At 40.4% G+C, this 17,076-nt stretch overlaps 1 protein-coding gene across 1 annotated transcript in view; it reads right to left on the reverse strand.

Moving 5' to 3' along the window:
* LRP1B (LDL receptor related protein 1B) overlaps window positions 1-17,076 on the reverse strand; it is a 1,292,938-nt gene that overhangs the window by 255,587 nt on the left and 1,020,275 nt on the right. The window contains exons 51-54 of the mRNA XM_074967293.1: window positions 15,168-15,287; window positions 12,316-12,444; window positions 11,057-11,179; window positions 1,866-2,006 (exon numbers count right to left, since the gene is read on the reverse strand). Of these exons, the coding sequence (XP_074823394.1) occupies window positions 1,866-2,006; window positions 11,057-11,179; window positions 12,316-12,444; window positions 15,168-15,287 (513 nt within the window). The remainder of the gene's footprint in view (window positions 1-1,865; window positions 2,007-11,056; window positions 11,180-12,315; window positions 12,445-15,167; window positions 15,288-17,076) is intronic.

A 17,076-nucleotide genomic window follows, 5' to 3' on the forward strand; every position in this document is an offset into this window, starting at 1 on the left:
CTATCTTTTAACCAATTACTGATCCATGAGAGGATCTTCCCTCTTATCCCATGAGTCCTTACTTTGCTTAAGAGCCCTTGTTGAGGAACCTTGTCAAAGGCTTTCTGAAAGTCCAAGTACACTGTATCGACTGGATCACCCTTATCCACATGCTTGTTGACCCCCTCACAGAATTCTAATAGGTTGGTGAGGCATGACTTCCCTTTACAAAAGCCGTGCTGACTCTTCCTCAAGACATTTTGTCTGATCATTTTGTCCTTTACTATAGTTAAGTTTATCAGCTTGTACTGAAGTTAAGCTTACCTTCCTGTAATTGCCAGGATCACCACTGGAGCTCTTTTAAAAAATGTGTGTTACATTAGCTATCCTTCAGTCACCTAATACAGAGGCTGCTTTAAGCGATAGGTTACATACCACAGTTAAGTGGTTTATAGATTATCTGGAACTTTCTCAGGGCCTCCATGATGCATGCTGCATGACACCCATGTTTCCTATGGGTATGTCTACACAGCAAAAAAACAAAAACAAAAAACACAGCAGTGAGTATCAGATCCTGGGTCAACTGACTTTAGGCATATGGAGTTTGTGCTGCTGGGACAAAAATAGCAGTGTAGGCATTTTCTGTGACCTTCCCCCCTGAACTGGGTTTCAGAACGCAGGCTCCAGTGCGAGCCCAAACGTCTACACTGCTATTTTTAGCCCTGCAATACTCAAATCAGTTGACCTGAGCTCTGTGATCTGGGACCACAGGGGGGTTTCTGCTGTGCAGACGTACCCTTTATCTTGTATTAAGTACTTAGGCTGAGCCAGCATGGTGACCAGTAACAGCAGCTAGTATAACTTGAGAAACGCCTTAGGATTTGAAATCTCTGCAGCAATATGTGATTAAATATTAAAATTAGTATTGTACATGATAGTGAAAACAAATGGTAATTAATATTTATTGCTTAAATATCAATATTCAATATGGTTCAACATTCAGGGCCCAATCTTGATCCTGATAAAGAAAATGGGAATTTTACCATTGACTTTAACAGAAACAGGATTACACCCTTATGATCAGCTCCTAGTTTTAAATAAATGTGCACATTCACACCCTCACAGAACAAATTTCTGCACTTGTGCTTAGGTATCCTAATTTAGCAACAGAATCTTAAATAGTGAACCTTTGGATCCACATACTATAGTATTGTCTTGCAGACAATGCATGATCCTTATGAAAGCTTGTATGATGGGCTACATTAATGCCTTAATGGAGTGATAAGGTGTGAGTGGAAGAACTGTTCACATATAGCTCTCCCCTTGCAAAACGACATGGAATAGTCCACTACCTCCAGAAGAGGATAAATTTGCATAATAGAAACAATTAAGCTTCAGTGGCATTGATAAAAGGAGTGGAACACATTTACATTTTGTGACTTATAAAAGTGGAGAGAACTTTAAAATGGCGTGAAGCTGAGAAATCCAACATATCTCCATTCTGGTTTGGTCAGAGCTAATCCTGTGTTATTGGAATGTACTGTTATGTCTGCTCTCCCTGCTTGCAAAATTATGGAGCGAGCAGGTCAGGTCCTATAAACTTGAATAGTAACTACTGTAATGTTGTCTAGTCTATACTAGCTGGAAACACATGTGTAAACAAACTACAAGCTCCCCTGAACCATCTGGTGTGGCTAGCTTAATTTTAATCAGCTGAGACTGATAAACTACAGGAATGACAAATTACAACTGCATCCTCCTCACAGGATGAATGAAGCATTAAAAAGACAGGACTGTACAGTTATTAGTATTATAGTCTTTCTATCTACAATTCTAAATTAAGTTTGTTGGGAAAAAATGCATATATGTGATTTAAAAAAATGAACCTGAACTTTTGCACTTTATGTTTATAGGAGCTTCATCAGAATGATCTGAGCAGTCAAAGTCCCCATCACATTGCCACTGTGAATTTGAGAGACACCTTCCATCAGCACAACTGAATTCTCCAGGATTACAGTGACGATACCCTAGAAACAGAGTAATCAAAGCTTTACTGATTCATACTTTGCATATGCGTATATTGTCACATAATTTCATAACAGTCTATACAAGTAAACAAATGTATCTCTATAAAGAGAGAGATACAGAAAGATAAATATGCATATACATGTGCATCTCAAAAGACAGACTCCTTAAAAAGACAAAATCCTCAATGCAGTTCTGGAAACTGCAGAAGATTATTTTCTGAGAGGTTCAAATAGATTTTTGCCAGAGAAAATCAAAAAGGACAACATCTAGAATTTGCTCCTTAGAAGGGAGTCTCTGCCAGAGTTTAATAAGAAAAATCCAGAAATGGCAAAAACTGAAAAGTCAAATAAAAATTTTCTTCCCTTGCAATTTTAAAACATAATGGTCAGGTTTTTTCAGTGGAAAAATCACCATTTTGCTGCAAGAAACCAAATCAAATGGATAAAATTCATGTTCTTTTCCGAAACAGTAGAATTTTGCCATTTTTGTACAAAGCATGTTTCATTGCGGGGGGGGGGGGATTATCTTGGAGTATGCATACTCATGAAAATATTACGCTATGCATGTGAGTAAGAATGAAGTCAAAATTGCCCTGCAGCTGTTTTTCCTGCCTTTTTGAATGTTCACATTCCAACAGATTTTTCCAGCAAAAAATGAAATTTTTGAAGTTTTAAAAATATGACTTGCTCTTTCTGAGGAGCAAATCCAAGATGATGGTTGTTTCTGAAGCTTTGTTTCATGTACATTAGCATTAGCAGAGCTACCTTACCAGACGGAGAAATAAAATACCAGCTAATTTTCCTTTAGTTATTCTACACAATTTGGGTCTAGCTCTTCCCTGCCAGCAGATGGAATCAGAGCACTTGACCTTCTGAGATGAGACACCCCTCTATCCCCTTATTCTCTCAGTATCCTCCATTGACACTTTGAATGGAGTTAATGTACCACTGGAATCATAAAACATAATTATCTTTTATCTAACTTGTAATATTCACCAGAGAAGCCAGAGTAACTCAACAGGGAACCTTCATAAAGATGTAACTTTTTAAAAATAGACTTTCCTTAATTCTATCTTCCAATCAAATGCAACCTCCCTTCACATATTAATTACTCATGTTGGGCCAGGCCTCAGCTACATCTGAGGCCTCAGCTACATCGTGTTTGATGTTTTGCAGAGGCTGTCTCAGCAAAAGCCTCCAATTCCCATCTGTAGTGTCTGGCAAAGACATGCATTTAAAACCAGGTCAATCTAGATCTGACACATAGGTGCTTCTGCTCTCTCTATGATGCTCCTATGATCTGGTTGAATGGGCTTTGAAGAAATGTGGAACTAAAATTGGATCTTCTTTCGTATTTCTAAATAAACTTCACCAATCAGTTACTCTAGTTAAGTAGAAATGGTTAACTCTCATGTTCCTTTTCTTTTGGGGAAGATCTCATGGAGAACAAAGCATTTCTCCGCATACTCTCCTGGGGACATCTCGTATAAGATTTGCTCAACAGAGAGTCTGAAATTCCCATATTCTTATGGACAAATAAATAATCACTAAGAATAAGCCTTGAAGGAATAAATTAGGATTATAAAATGGAACAGAATCCATATTGAAACAGTTATCAAAGACTAATAGAATAGTAAAAATATTAAGAGAATTCAGACCCAAATTCAGATGCAAAAGAGGACTAGATCATCTGAGCATTGGCCTCATTTTGGTAATTGCCTTGAGGACTTCCACCATATCTGAATATGAGCTAACCAGAAATGATAGACTCTAACTATATATGCAGCAAATTGTACAAATTGCAGCTTCAGTGAAATATAGACTCTTATCTAAACAAACTCAGGAAATAATCAGGATATCTACTATCTTGGCCTTGAGGTACACCAAGAAGAAAAGTCCCCCCCACCCCGATTCTAAAGTGGGTGAAGTGCCTTGACTGCAACATTACCTTTTCTGAATAAGTTTCATCTTAGATTTTTAATGCCAACAGGCAGGATATAAGCAATACATTGAGATGGGTTTTCATGGTAAATTGGGTTCTAGATCAAGAAGTTCTCTGTTGCTGGGCACCTTAGTTGGCCTGGCAGGCAGAGGTGACCTGCTCTGGCTATACTGTCTGCCATGGCTAGTTGAGACTGTTACAGTATATCATAGAAAGGCAGGCATGCAATGCACCTTGATAGGTCATCTAGTCCAGTTCCTTGCAGGGAAGCAGGGCTATGTATTATCTAGATCATCCTTGACAGATATTTGTCTAACCTGTTTTTATAGACCTCCAAATGCTAGAGATTCCACAACATCACTAGATAATTTGTTCCAGTGCTTAACTTCCCTTACAGTTAGGAAGTTTTTCCCAATGTCTAACCTAAATCTCCCTTGCTACAATTTAAGTCCATTCTTGTTCTGCTGTCAGTGGTTAGGAGAACAATTTATATAACCATTTATGTACTTAAAGCCTGTTATCCTGTCCCCCATCAGTCGTCTCTTCTCCAGTCTAAACCTTTATTCATTTTTGTTGCTCTCCTCTAGACTTTCTCCAATTTGTCCATATCTTTCCCAAGGTGTGATGCCCAGAACTGGTCACAATACTCCAGCTGAGAGCTAATCAGCTTGGCGTAGAGCCAAAAAGATTACTTCTTGTGTCTTGCTTACAGCACTCCTGCTAATACATCCCATTTGGAGTGGTTTGAGCATTAGTTGCCAGTGAGTCCTGACATGTGTTATGAGGCTGTGCCTGTCAGCACTGAACCTTATTATACAGTATGAGTTCCTAAATACAGTCTCATTGTTCCCAGCACGTCAATTTAATGTGCCCTAATGTGTAGTACTAGTACTGGAGCAATGTAGATGGGAGCTGTAGGGAAAAAATGGGAACTTGCCATGGTTCCTACACTTGAAATCAATGACACTGGACATGCAAACTTGGAATCTTCTTAAAAACAGTATCCATTCTGGCCATTTATTCTCCCTTTTCTTGAACAAGGTTATAAGGGCACAAAAGGAGGAGTAGCCATAATTATCCTGCCTCATGGCTCTTGATTGGCTCCCCACCCTATGTAAACCAAAGGGACATTCCAGGAAGTGTCCAGGCAACAGTGTGGATTTCCTATATCTGCCATGACCATTCTTAAACTCCTGGCTTCAAACTTGGCTTGATTTGGACCTTGCCTTCTTGATCCAGACTCTGAAACCTGCCTCAGACTCTGATCCTTGGTATTGATCCTGGCATATGGAACTTGACTGTCAACGCCTCTGCAACTGTCAGACTCAGGTTTGACCCTGCTCTGACCTTTGGTCCTGACTGGCCTTGTCAGGATCCTGACACTTGCTCAGGAGGTCATTAATGGCTGTCAGTGACAAATTGTTCTGGATCTGGACTCTGCTGGCATGGTGCCTTCTCAGTGCAATAGTGCTGAGAATATCTATAACACTAGCACCATTCCCTGTCATGTGAACGTCCTCCTGACTTCAGTACCAGAGACAATTAATGTTGAGCCTATTTGATATATTGATTCCTCTGATCATTGGCACTGGACCAGTGCTGTTGCACCTGTGGTGCTAAGCCTCTACAATGAATCAGCACAACTTATTGTCAAAACCCAGTCTGTCTGGCACACTGGGGCTAGTAATCGTCATTGCCATGGTTGTGGCACCCACACATACTGGTGCATGAGCACCAATATTTGTAGAGTATTGCACCTAGATTTTCATCTCCATTAGATTTATAGGGCACGGAGTGCATTATGAGTTGCTAAAGTGGCCATTGCCATTATTTCAAAACATCTGTAGGCACAGCTTTAAAACATGTGTTCACTGGTAATCCTGAATATATTTTTGTCCAACTTATGTAGCTCCTCAGAGCATCCAATTTGAAATAAACTTAGAGTATTAGCATCTCTTTGAACTTCCAAGTGGTGACAATAAGGAATTCTGAAGTGCTGCATGGAATGACTTCTCAAGTTATCCCTCAATATACAGCCTTGAAGTGCCATGGAACATCTTCAAGGTGCCAAAGCTTCATAAAAATAATATCAGGACTGGTTTACTATGCCAATCTGGATGGCAGATAGAATTGGAATATATATATATATATATATATATATATATATATATATATATATATATATATATATATATATATACACACACGTCAAGTGCACCAACAGCTTTTAAAGTTCTCCTGGATTGGAATAATGCCTTCAAGCAAGATTCTCCTTCAGTAATAAGAAAAAGAAAAGCCTGGGAAACAAGCAGGGAGAACTGGAGGTCCTGGCAAAGTCAGGGAATTATGATGTGATTGGAATAACGGAGACTTGGTGGGATAACTCGCATGACTGGAGTACTTTCATGGATGGGTATAAACTGTTCAGGAAGGACAGGGAGGCCAGAAAAGGTGGGGGAGTTGCACTGTATGTAAGAGAGCAGTATGACTGCTCAGAGCTCAAGTATGAAACTGCAGAAAAACCTGAGAGTCTCTGGATTAAGATAAGAAGCCTGAGCAACAAGGGTGATGTCGTGGTGGGAGTCTGCTATAGACCACCGGACCAGAGGGATGAGGTGGACGAGGCTTTCTTCCGGCAAGTCACAGAAGCTACTAGATTGCACGCCCTGGTTCTCATGGGCGACTTCAATCATCCTGATATCTGCTGGGAGAGCAATACAGCGGTGCACAGACAATCCAGGAAGTTTTTGGAAACTGTAGGGGATAATTTCCTGGTGCAAGTGCTGGAGGAACCAACTAGGGGCGGAGCTCTTCTTGACCTGCTGCTCACAAACTGGGAAGAATTAGTAGGGGAAGCAAAAGTGGATGGGAACCTGGGTGTCAGTGACCATGAGATGGTCGAGTTCAGGATCCTGACACAAGGAAGAAAGGAAAGCAGCAGAATACGGACCCTGGACTTCAGAAAAGCAGACTTTGTTCCTCAGGGAACTGATGGGCAAGATCCCCTGGGAGAATAACATGAGGGGAAAAGGAGTCCAGGAGAGCTGGCTGTATTTTAAAGAATCCTTATGGAGGTTACAGGGACAAACCATCCCAATGTGTAGAAGGCATAGTAAATACGGCAGGCGACCAGCTTGGCTTAACAGTGAAATCCTTGCTGATCTTAAACACAAAAAAGAGGCTTACAAGAAGTGGAAGATTGGACAAATGACCAGGGATGAGTATATAAATATTGCTCGGGCATGTAGGAATGGAATCAGGAAGGCTAAATCACACCTGGAGTTGCAGCTAGCGAGGGATGTTAAGAGTAACAAGAAGGGTTTCTTCAGGTATCTTGGCAATAAGAAGAAAGCCAAGGAAAGTGTGGGCCCCTTACTAAATGAGGGAGGCAACCTAGTGACAGAGGATGTGGAAAAAGCTAATGCTTTTTTTGCCTCTGTCTTCACGAACAAGGTCAGCTCCCAGACTACTGCACTAGGCAGCACAGCATGGGGAGCAGGTGGCCAGCCCTCTGTGAAGGAAGAAGTGGTTCGGGACTATTTAGAAAAACTGGACGTGCACAAGTCCATGGGGCCGGATGCATTGCATCCGAGAGTGCTAAAGGAATTGGCGGATGTGATTGCAGAGCCATTGGCCAATATCTTTGAAAACTCCCGGAAGACTGGAAAAAGGTTAATGTAGTGCCCATCTTTAAAAAAAGTGAAGAAGGATGATCCTGGGAACTACAGGCCGGTCAGCCTCACCTAAGTCCCCAGAAAAATCATGGAGCATGTCCTCAAGGAATCAATTCTGAAGCACTTAGACGAGAGAAAAGTGATCAGGAACAGTCAGCATGGATTCACCAAGGGAAAGTCATGCCTGACTAATCTAATTGCCTTCTATGATGAGATAACTGGCTCTGTGGATGAAGGGAAAGCAGTGGACGTGTTATTCCTCGACTTTAGCAAAGCTTTTGACACGGTCTCCCACAGTATTCTTGTCAGTAAGTTAAAGAAGTACGGGCAGGATGGATGCACTACAAGGTGGGTAGAAAGTTGGCTAGATTGTCGAGCTCAACGGGTAGTGATCAATGGCTCCATGTCTAGCTGGCAGCCGGTATCTAGCGGAGTGCCCCAAGGGTCGGTCCTGGGGCTGGTTTTGTTCAATATCTTCATTAATGATCTGGAGGATGGTGTGGATTGCACCCTCAGCAAGTTTGTGGATGACACTAAACTGGGAGGAGTGTTAGATACGCTGGAGGGTAGGGATAGGATACAGAGGGACCTAGACAAATTGGAGGATTGGGCCAAAAGAAATCTGATGAGGTTCAACAAGGACAAGTGTAGAGTCCTGCACTTAGGACAGAAGAATCCAATGCACCGCTACAGACTAGGGACCGAATGGCTAGGCAGCAGTTCTGCAGAGAAGGACCTAGGGGTGACAGTGGACGAGAAGCTGGATATGAGTCAACAGTGTGCCCTTGTTGCCAAGAAGGCCAATGGCATTTTGGGATGTATAAGTAGGGGCATTGCCAGAAGATCGAGGGACGTGATCGTTCCCCTCTATTCGACATTGGTGAGGCCTCATCTGGAGTACTGTGTCCAGTTTTGGGCCCCACACTACAAGAAGGATGTGGATAAATTGGAGAGAGTCCAGAGAAGGGCAACAAAAATGATTAGGGGACTGGAACACATGAGTTATGAGGAGAGGCTGAGGGAACTGGGATTGTTTAGTCTACGGAAGAGAAGAATGAGGGGAGATTTGATAGCTGCTTTTAACTAACTGAAAGGTGGATCCAAAGAGGATGGATCTAGACTATTCTCAGTGATAGCAGATGACAGGACAAGGAGTAATCATCTCAAGTTGCAGTGGGGGAGGTTTAGGTTGGATATTAGGAAAAACTTTTTCACTAGGAGGGTGGTGAAACACTGGAATGCGTTACCTAGGGAGGTGGTGGAATCCCCTTCCTTAGAAGTTTTTAAGGTCAGGCTTGACAAAGCCCTGGCTGGGATGATTTAGTTGGGATTGGTCCTGCTCTGGGCAGGGGGTTGGACTAGGTGTCCTCCACAGGTCCCTTCCAACTCTGTTATTCTATGATTCTATGAAAAGAAAAGAAATGAAATGCTGAAAAGATTGACATTTTGGGCACTGGCTTCTGGGAGCTATCCTCTAACTGTGATCAGACAGGATCTAGAATTTTCAAGGACACGGCAGTGCATATAGTTGGAGCATGCTCAACTGGCGGAACACCTTAGGACAACTTACAGGTCTCTCAGAGAGCTAAAAAACTTTAGACCCCCTGAGGCCCCGAGAGTAAGAGTCCTACAATGATGTTATCTTTAAAGAAATAAATATTTACTAAATATATACACAACAGTATTCTAATCACTTTGCTGCCCTATAAGACTGATAGGCAGAGTCAAGGAATTTGAAGATTTCCAGTTCAGATGCTGCTCTTCTATAGTTTGCAGGGCATGGATAAAGAACAATCGTGTCTAGGAAGGGAGAACCATGTGATGGGAATAGGATTTCCAAAGGAAGGGAAATGACCCCTGTGATGGTAAAAATACTGACCCACAAAAGTTAATGGCATATGAACACTGTTGACAGTAAAGGAAGTCCACACAGTGATCCCTCCGAGATGTCATGGGACCCACCACGGAGAAGGAGCTGGAGTCAAGGGGTGATAAAGTAGGCGCGCTGGTTGTCATTCTGTTATGGCTACTGTCTCTGTGGTATTGAGGTGCTTGAGCTGACTGTGGCAGGAGCAGGGCTGATTTGGTTGCCCCCTTCCTTCCCGTTTCACCAAGGGAGCAGCTCTCATGCTGCCTCTTACAATGAGTGGTAAGGTGCATTTGGGAGTGGGCAACTTTAGTCTTGGTGAAGTGGATTAAATCTTCCCGTTCCTAGGAAAAATTAACCATCTTGGTAGCTGTATCACCTGCAGGATACAGAAACACCTGAAGATTCTGAAAGGGCAAGACCCTTAGGTACAGAGGGATATCAGAAGTTCATATGCTCTATTTCCATCTAATGGCAGGGAGGAAGTACTTCCAAATGACTGGACTGGACTGGACTGGAGGAACAAAGAGAAAAATAAGCGTTTATCTGGAACACTATGGTCACATTACCTTCCCACAAAGCTTTATCGTATAATAGATTTAATACTACGACATAAGGAAATTATGATAAGCATACATAAGGTTTATGTTACCATAAAAAAATCACATATGCTTCACTCTTAAAATCGCTTGATGTTCATATATATTTCAGTTACCCATGTATAAGCCATAGATGATAGAAATTTTAGCAATGCCTAATATAGATAGAAACCTCATGTTTTAGAAGCCATAGATCATCTCTAACTGTTTATGTGTGTGTGCACACGCGCAACCATGCTCACATTCACATAAAGTGAGAAAGCATGCACACAGAAGGCATTTTAGATTTTGTCTACATACTGGGCCAGATTACCAACAGATTGGGCTTGGACATTTTGTGCACACATATCTACTTGTATTTTGCATGCATATTAACTGCGCATTCACAAATTCCTGAGTTCCTCATACATATGTGGTGAATGCACATATGTGTGTACACAACCTACTGAAAATTAAGCCTAAGACTATTGCAGATAAACACACTGGCATAGTTTTGAACAGGGGCTATATGCCCCAAGAACTCCTTGATGCAAAATGGTGAGGTCAGGCAGTCAGATACAGTATGTATATAATATAAAACAGCAACAAAGAAGTTTTACTGCTTACTATGGCACAGTCTGTACTTTATTATTAGCCTGCAGTATGAACATATATAGATTACTGATAATGTATTTACTTTATATATTAACTCTATTAACTCATATTTTTTAAAAAGAATCAACTATAAATTCATATAGCTTTTGCCTCAAATAAGTATGTACAAAATTGTGCTCAACAGGAACAGCATTAGATTACAAACAAATATTAAAACAAATTTAGAAAGTGAACAATTGTCTCATTCAACAGTAAATTAGAATATTAAATTTTCTAAAAATTCTTGTCTTCATTCCCTATAGGTTTTTAAAAATGTCTGTCCTATTATTCAGACTGAGATTTTTCTCATTGTTAACTGTTTAAATTATACTTGCCACATTCCAACGACTCATCTGATCCATCTCCACAGTCATCATCGTGATCACATACAAACTGTTTGGGAATGCAGACTTTATTACGGCATGTGAAAGAGTTCTCATCACAAGTGTTATTAGGAGCTAAGGAAAACACAGCACATAAGAAAAATAAGGAACACGCAGAACAACAGGACCTACAGATACTTTACTTATTAGAAAAACAAGTGAAGTAAATTAACTAGTGCTCACTGATTCGCAACAAATAATCACGCACTTTGTCAGGTGCATACAATACCAGAAGGCACTACTTGCCCTCAAAACAAGGAATACAAAAGTAGATTCAAAGATTCAAATGTACTTAAGAAAATAATCAAAACAAGAAAAAACACCAATGGGGCAGGGGTACTTGGTAATACCCAGCACTGCCTCATTGTGGGAAGAATGTTCTGCAAAGAACTCCTCCTGGTTACACTACTTCTGAATGACAGCTCTCTGTAACTCTCTGTAGAATAACCCACCCCAGACCTCATGCAGATAACCTACCCCAGACCTCATGCAATAATGGATACATAGTCAACTGAGAGAAAGTTATCTGAACATTTTCAAATTTATAAAATAATTTAGTTAAGCAAATACAGATAAAATACAAATCCACCTAAATTACTGACCAAACCCCAGACATCCTTAATTGGATTATAACCCATATACCTACAGACAAGAAAGTGGAGTGGTACCAAGAACAAAAGATGGGGAAGCAGCAGATTATAAAGTACCAGAAGTAGAGATGAGAATAATTAACATGACTAAATTATAGATACAATTGTATCTTACTCCTCTATGAAAACAGCTAATTTCTGTGATTTCAAAAATATACTTTTTTCTTGCTAAAAGCATGTAAAATGCATAATCAATAATAAAGCTTCCACTGTTGTCTAATATGGTGAAAAAAGGAACAAATATATATATTTGAAACATATACAATGTGTTACATATAGTGGACTAGATCCTCAGTTAGTGTCAATCAGTATATCTTCACTGAAGTCAATGGAGCAATGATGATTTAATTAATCTGAGGATCTGGCCCAGTGTATGACTGACAATCTCTACCCAATGATGGTTTACGGTATTTCATATGTTGCACCATACAGCCAAATACCCCATTTGGTAGTGGGTAGAAGGCCCACAGCGGGAAATAAAAGACACCAACAAGTACCATGAAAAGAGAAAACGTCAGAATATATTTTTAAATGTACAAGTTTAACATAAAAAGCACATACCGCAGCCGGCTGGAGAGAGTTCATCACTTCCATTAGGACAGTCCCTTTCACCATCACAAAGCCAGCGTTGGGGGACACAGGCATGGGAACCTAGGCAGCTGAACATATCTGCAGCACAGGTTACCGATCCTGGGAAAAAAAGCTACAGATTAGGGTTACTAAATCCAAATTGAATAATTTGTGTGAGGTTTATAAATAATAGTTCTAGAAGAGCGCTTTTTTTGTTTCCCTTTAAAAGAAAGATGAAAACAACAGATTATCCTCTGTACGGTACTCTAAAAATTCAGATGAGGATTGTATTCTAAATTAAAGGTTTGAATATCTACCCTTCCTTCTATATACGTTCACCCTATTCACACGGTCATTCACCTCTTTCGTAAATGAAAGAGGCAAGCTATCTTACTATACTTTATGTAATGTATTCAGTAGAACAATTTTAGAAAGCGTAGACAGATGTTTTTGGCAACTACTGTGTATCTGGATTTATTGGAGAAGGAGCCTGATCCTGAAGGGGGTTCTAACAACCCTCAGCTCTGCTCATCACTGTCAACCCCCATGGCAGTTCAGGATCAGGCCCCAAATCAGGGCCCAAATGCCCAGTATTGAACAATGAATGAGAGGTAAGAAGAATCCCAACAGTTTCAATGAATGTACTTCTTTTTCCTGGAAAGTTCTTTATATTTAGCACTTTATAAGACTTTTACCAGCATAAAGAAAATAATTTTTCATTGCTTAAGGTCTGTTTTAAAACAAACATGAAAAAGCCAACTTTCCTCTAGAACAGATTTTTATTTATCCTTTAGTACTTATTAAAGACTTTTTAAAGGGATTGCTTTTATGTAATCCATCATTATTATGTCTCTTCTCAGGTATAGCAAATTGGCATATATTAAGGAGAGAAAGTAGATTTCCATTCACGCCTTTGAATGTTTAATACAAAAGTTAAATGAACTCAAGGAATTTATTTTATGATTCATTTTAATTATTTTAACCAAGAGGAAAAACAACTCGTGTTGCTTTTATTAGACTGGCATTTCAAACACTTCTGAAGTTAAATTATGTTATGTTGGAGATAGGTACACTTCAAATGTTTCAGAGAACTGGGAAACCCATACGCTTTCTGACAGCCCTGTTCTACCTGGAAACTATTTGTCTCCTGCTCCTAAGATGAAATAGGGCCTTGTCTCCCACTCCACAGCATTTTGTCTTTAAGTAATCCTCAGAGATACCAGATAATTCTGTGACAGAGCTTTCATCCATAAAGGGATCTATGACCAATGCTAAGTCATAGATAAGGAAGAGAGGTAACATCTGAACAACTTAAAAAAGGAGTGGTGGCTTTTATTGATTTGTTTGGTCCTCCTTTTTTCCACTTTTCCTATTTTTTACTTGAAGTTGTGTATTTAGTGGGCATGCAGCCTATTGAGCCTCAGGCCATGAAGTCTCCTAGGTTTTGACAATGTACCATAGCAGATATGTCTGAAGTACCTGCCTTCTCTCTTTACACTGCCTTCACTAAACCTGTTGCGGCCTGGGGGGGCAGGCGGCACAAGGGAGGGGGGCAGTGAAGCGGGAGAGAGTAAGAGAGTGGGAAATCTTGCTTGTTAAACAGATATCACACCAGATCCCTCTCTTTCTAGTAATTGTGATGGTAACAGATGAAATTGAGTCCCATACATGAGGGATTCTCTACTTAATTGCACTCTAGAATACAAGGGACATATCTGATTCCCCAAAACAGGTAAGATATGAAGAGCTATGGATTTTCGGAAAGACACCAAGATTCAGAAAGATGCTGGGGTTTGACTAAATATGGAAAATAGTGAAATTAAAAGAACAGCAGCAGGAAACAGCACAGAGACTTTTGATAGGCATTAGGCACCGATCACCAAAATATAAAGGTATTTAGAACAGGGGGCCTGTTTACGGTGGTTGGCTCAGATTTGGAGAACAGGCAAAAGTTTGGTTCTTATTTTGCCCAAACTGGTTCACCATATCTACATCAGTGTGGCGCCTCCTGCTGGTCGTCCTAGGAATTAGCTCGATTCCATCCTGGAGCACCCTCTGCAGGCCAGTGGCTCACCTGTCAGGCCCCCATGTCTCTCCCGGACCCCGGTGCCCCTTACCCTGGGACTCTGCCCCAGCAGTACCCCTGCTCTGTGTCTCCCCTCCCAGGGGAATCCCCAACCCTCTCACCCACCTTGCCTCAGTGGCTACTGCCAGTCGTCATCTAGCCTCTACTCACTGGGGCAAACTGCAGTCTGTCATGGCCACTCATCATTGGCAAGGAGGTTGGACCAGCTGCCTCTGCCTATCTCTGGGCTGCACCTCCCTTCCCCAGTACCTGCACAGGCCTTTACCAAGGCCTCAGCCTGGGGAGTTGCCAGGCTGGAGCTCCCCAGCTCCTCTAGCCTTTCCCCAGCCCTGCTCCGCTCCAGGTACCCTTTTCTCCTAGGCAGCCAGGCCCTTCTCTCTCCACAGCTAGAGACAGACTGACCCACCTCTTCCCTGAGCCCTTATAACAGGGCCAGGTGTGGCCTGATTGGGGTGTGGCCCCAGCTGTGGCTGCTTCCCCAGTCAGCCTAGCCTTTTCTCTCAGGAGCAGGGTAACTGCCCCGGTACACTACTTTATGAAGCCAGACCCACAAACTACACACTCCACTCACAAAAATGTATCTGCCTGAGGCAGAAAAATCATCTGTGCTCGAGAAATAAAGACAATTAATAGCTTATGGTTAAAGAGCATGACCTAAAGGTACTGTACATTCTCCACTCCCATTAATTTCCGTGCAATTGCTCTGCACGTCCCAAAAATATGATGTGATAAAATAAGTAAAAATTATAGTACTCACCACAAATAGCATCACTCTCATCTAAGCCATCTCCACAGTCATCTTCACCATCACAAGTCCACTGCTTAGAGATACATTTGTGTGCCGAGCAAGCAAACTGATTCCATGAACAGGACGAATCTGGGGAAGATATCAGCCACTATGCTTGTTATGTTCACAGTAACAGTAAGTTTCCTGCATGCACTAGCATAATGTAAAAGCTCTTCCTTGCTTTTTAGAGCTGTAACTATAGATGTAACTATGCTATAATTATGTCCCTTTGGAAACAGAACTCAGGATTTGTGTTGGTTTCCAACTGATATATGTTCACTAATACTTGTAAAAAGGGCACACAAAACTTTTAAATTAAAATAATTTAAAATTATTTTATGAGTAGACTGAAGGTAAGAACTTTTAAAATAAGAGAATAGTTCATGCATTTCACATACATGTTTTTGCTATAGCAAACCACTTTGCAATTATGGTAATAAGTGCAGAGACAAGTAGTCCAATTCTTCAATCATTTCCATCATCTTTGTATTTCACTATTTAATTACGTCTTGAGAAGACTTCCATGTTCTTTTTCTCATCTGGAAAATTGGCCTATATTTGCATTCTGTTGTTCTGTTTACTTTTTTGAATACATTGGGAAATAACAATGCTCTGCTTCAATTCAAAATCAATCTGCAGTAGAGTATCAAATAAATCCAGTTTCATATTAAGAATTTCATTTAGAAAACTTCAAGTCTCCTTTTTTCCGTCCTTCCCACAAGAATAAATGTAGTATGATTTAACTGATAGAAAAATAATTTCAAGATGAATAATAGAAAAAAGTCATTTATTACCGTCTGAATTATATTAAACATTGTCCACACTATTTTCTAATGGATAAGAGCTGTAAACTGGAAAAAGGTAGCCAAAACCAAAAAAAGGCAAATGGGTTTCTTAATATTTTTTAAAGTAATGAAAAAACAGAAAGCCTAAAATGCTTGCTGACAGGCTCAGCCTGGTAAATGGTGTCTAGGTCTGACCCTTCTGCCTTTCATGGGGTAGAGTTTAACTCCTGACCACATGATGAGTGGAGAAAAAGCACACCGTGTACACAGATTTCAGGTTTCAGTCTGGAGCAAAAAGCAACTAGGAAACAAATGACTGTGCCATTGTGCTAGAATTTAGTTCTGTAATGATGAGACTAGATTGGTGAAATTGCAGAACATGAGGGGAAAAGACCAAATCTCATTATGATCATAAATCAAATTTTCCTGGGTCTGCAATAAAGCAATACTATAGAATCATGGAAATTAGAGAGAGAAATTACTTAGTCCTGGTCTACATGCAGAGTTTGTACCAGTATAACTTTTTTGGTTGGGGTATGATTTTTTTTCTTTTTAAAAATAAGTTATACTGACACAGGCTCAAGAATGAACACAGTCGTATCAGTATAAAGGTGTCTAAATAATGTATAGCTTAGTCCCCTCTCCATTCCAGAATAAGCTTTACTAGTATAAACACCTTTATAATGGTATCACTGTGTCCAGAATGGGGGATTATACCAAGTAAAGTAAATTGTTATCGCTGAAGCATTACAACTTTGGTGTCTAGACAAATCCTGAATAGGTAATTTTCTCTATCCTTGTTTCCACTACAGGATTTTCATTTTCAATTGGAATTTGCTTTAAAAAAGTCCAAAAGGAAGTTGTTGCACACAGAAAATAAACAATATTTTGCTCTGAAAATGGAAAAAAATATATTAAGTTCAATGTATGTAAATCCAAGTACTTATTTCACAAAGCTCTATAGCCAACCTGTCTTGAGGTATATATTCCACAAACAAAGATAGGCTAGGAAAACATTAACTGTCCATGAAGTGAGCCAGGCAGAGGGTTTGCCCTAGCTCAGAAGACCTGCTGAGAATGGAGGAATAGCAGTA

The sequence above is a fragment of the Natator depressus genome, chromosome 11 (assembly GCF_965152275.1).
Source record: "Natator depressus isolate rNatDep1 chromosome 11, rNatDep2.hap1, whole genome shotgun sequence".
NCBI lineage: Eukaryota > Metazoa > Chordata > Testudines > Cheloniidae > Natator > Natator depressus.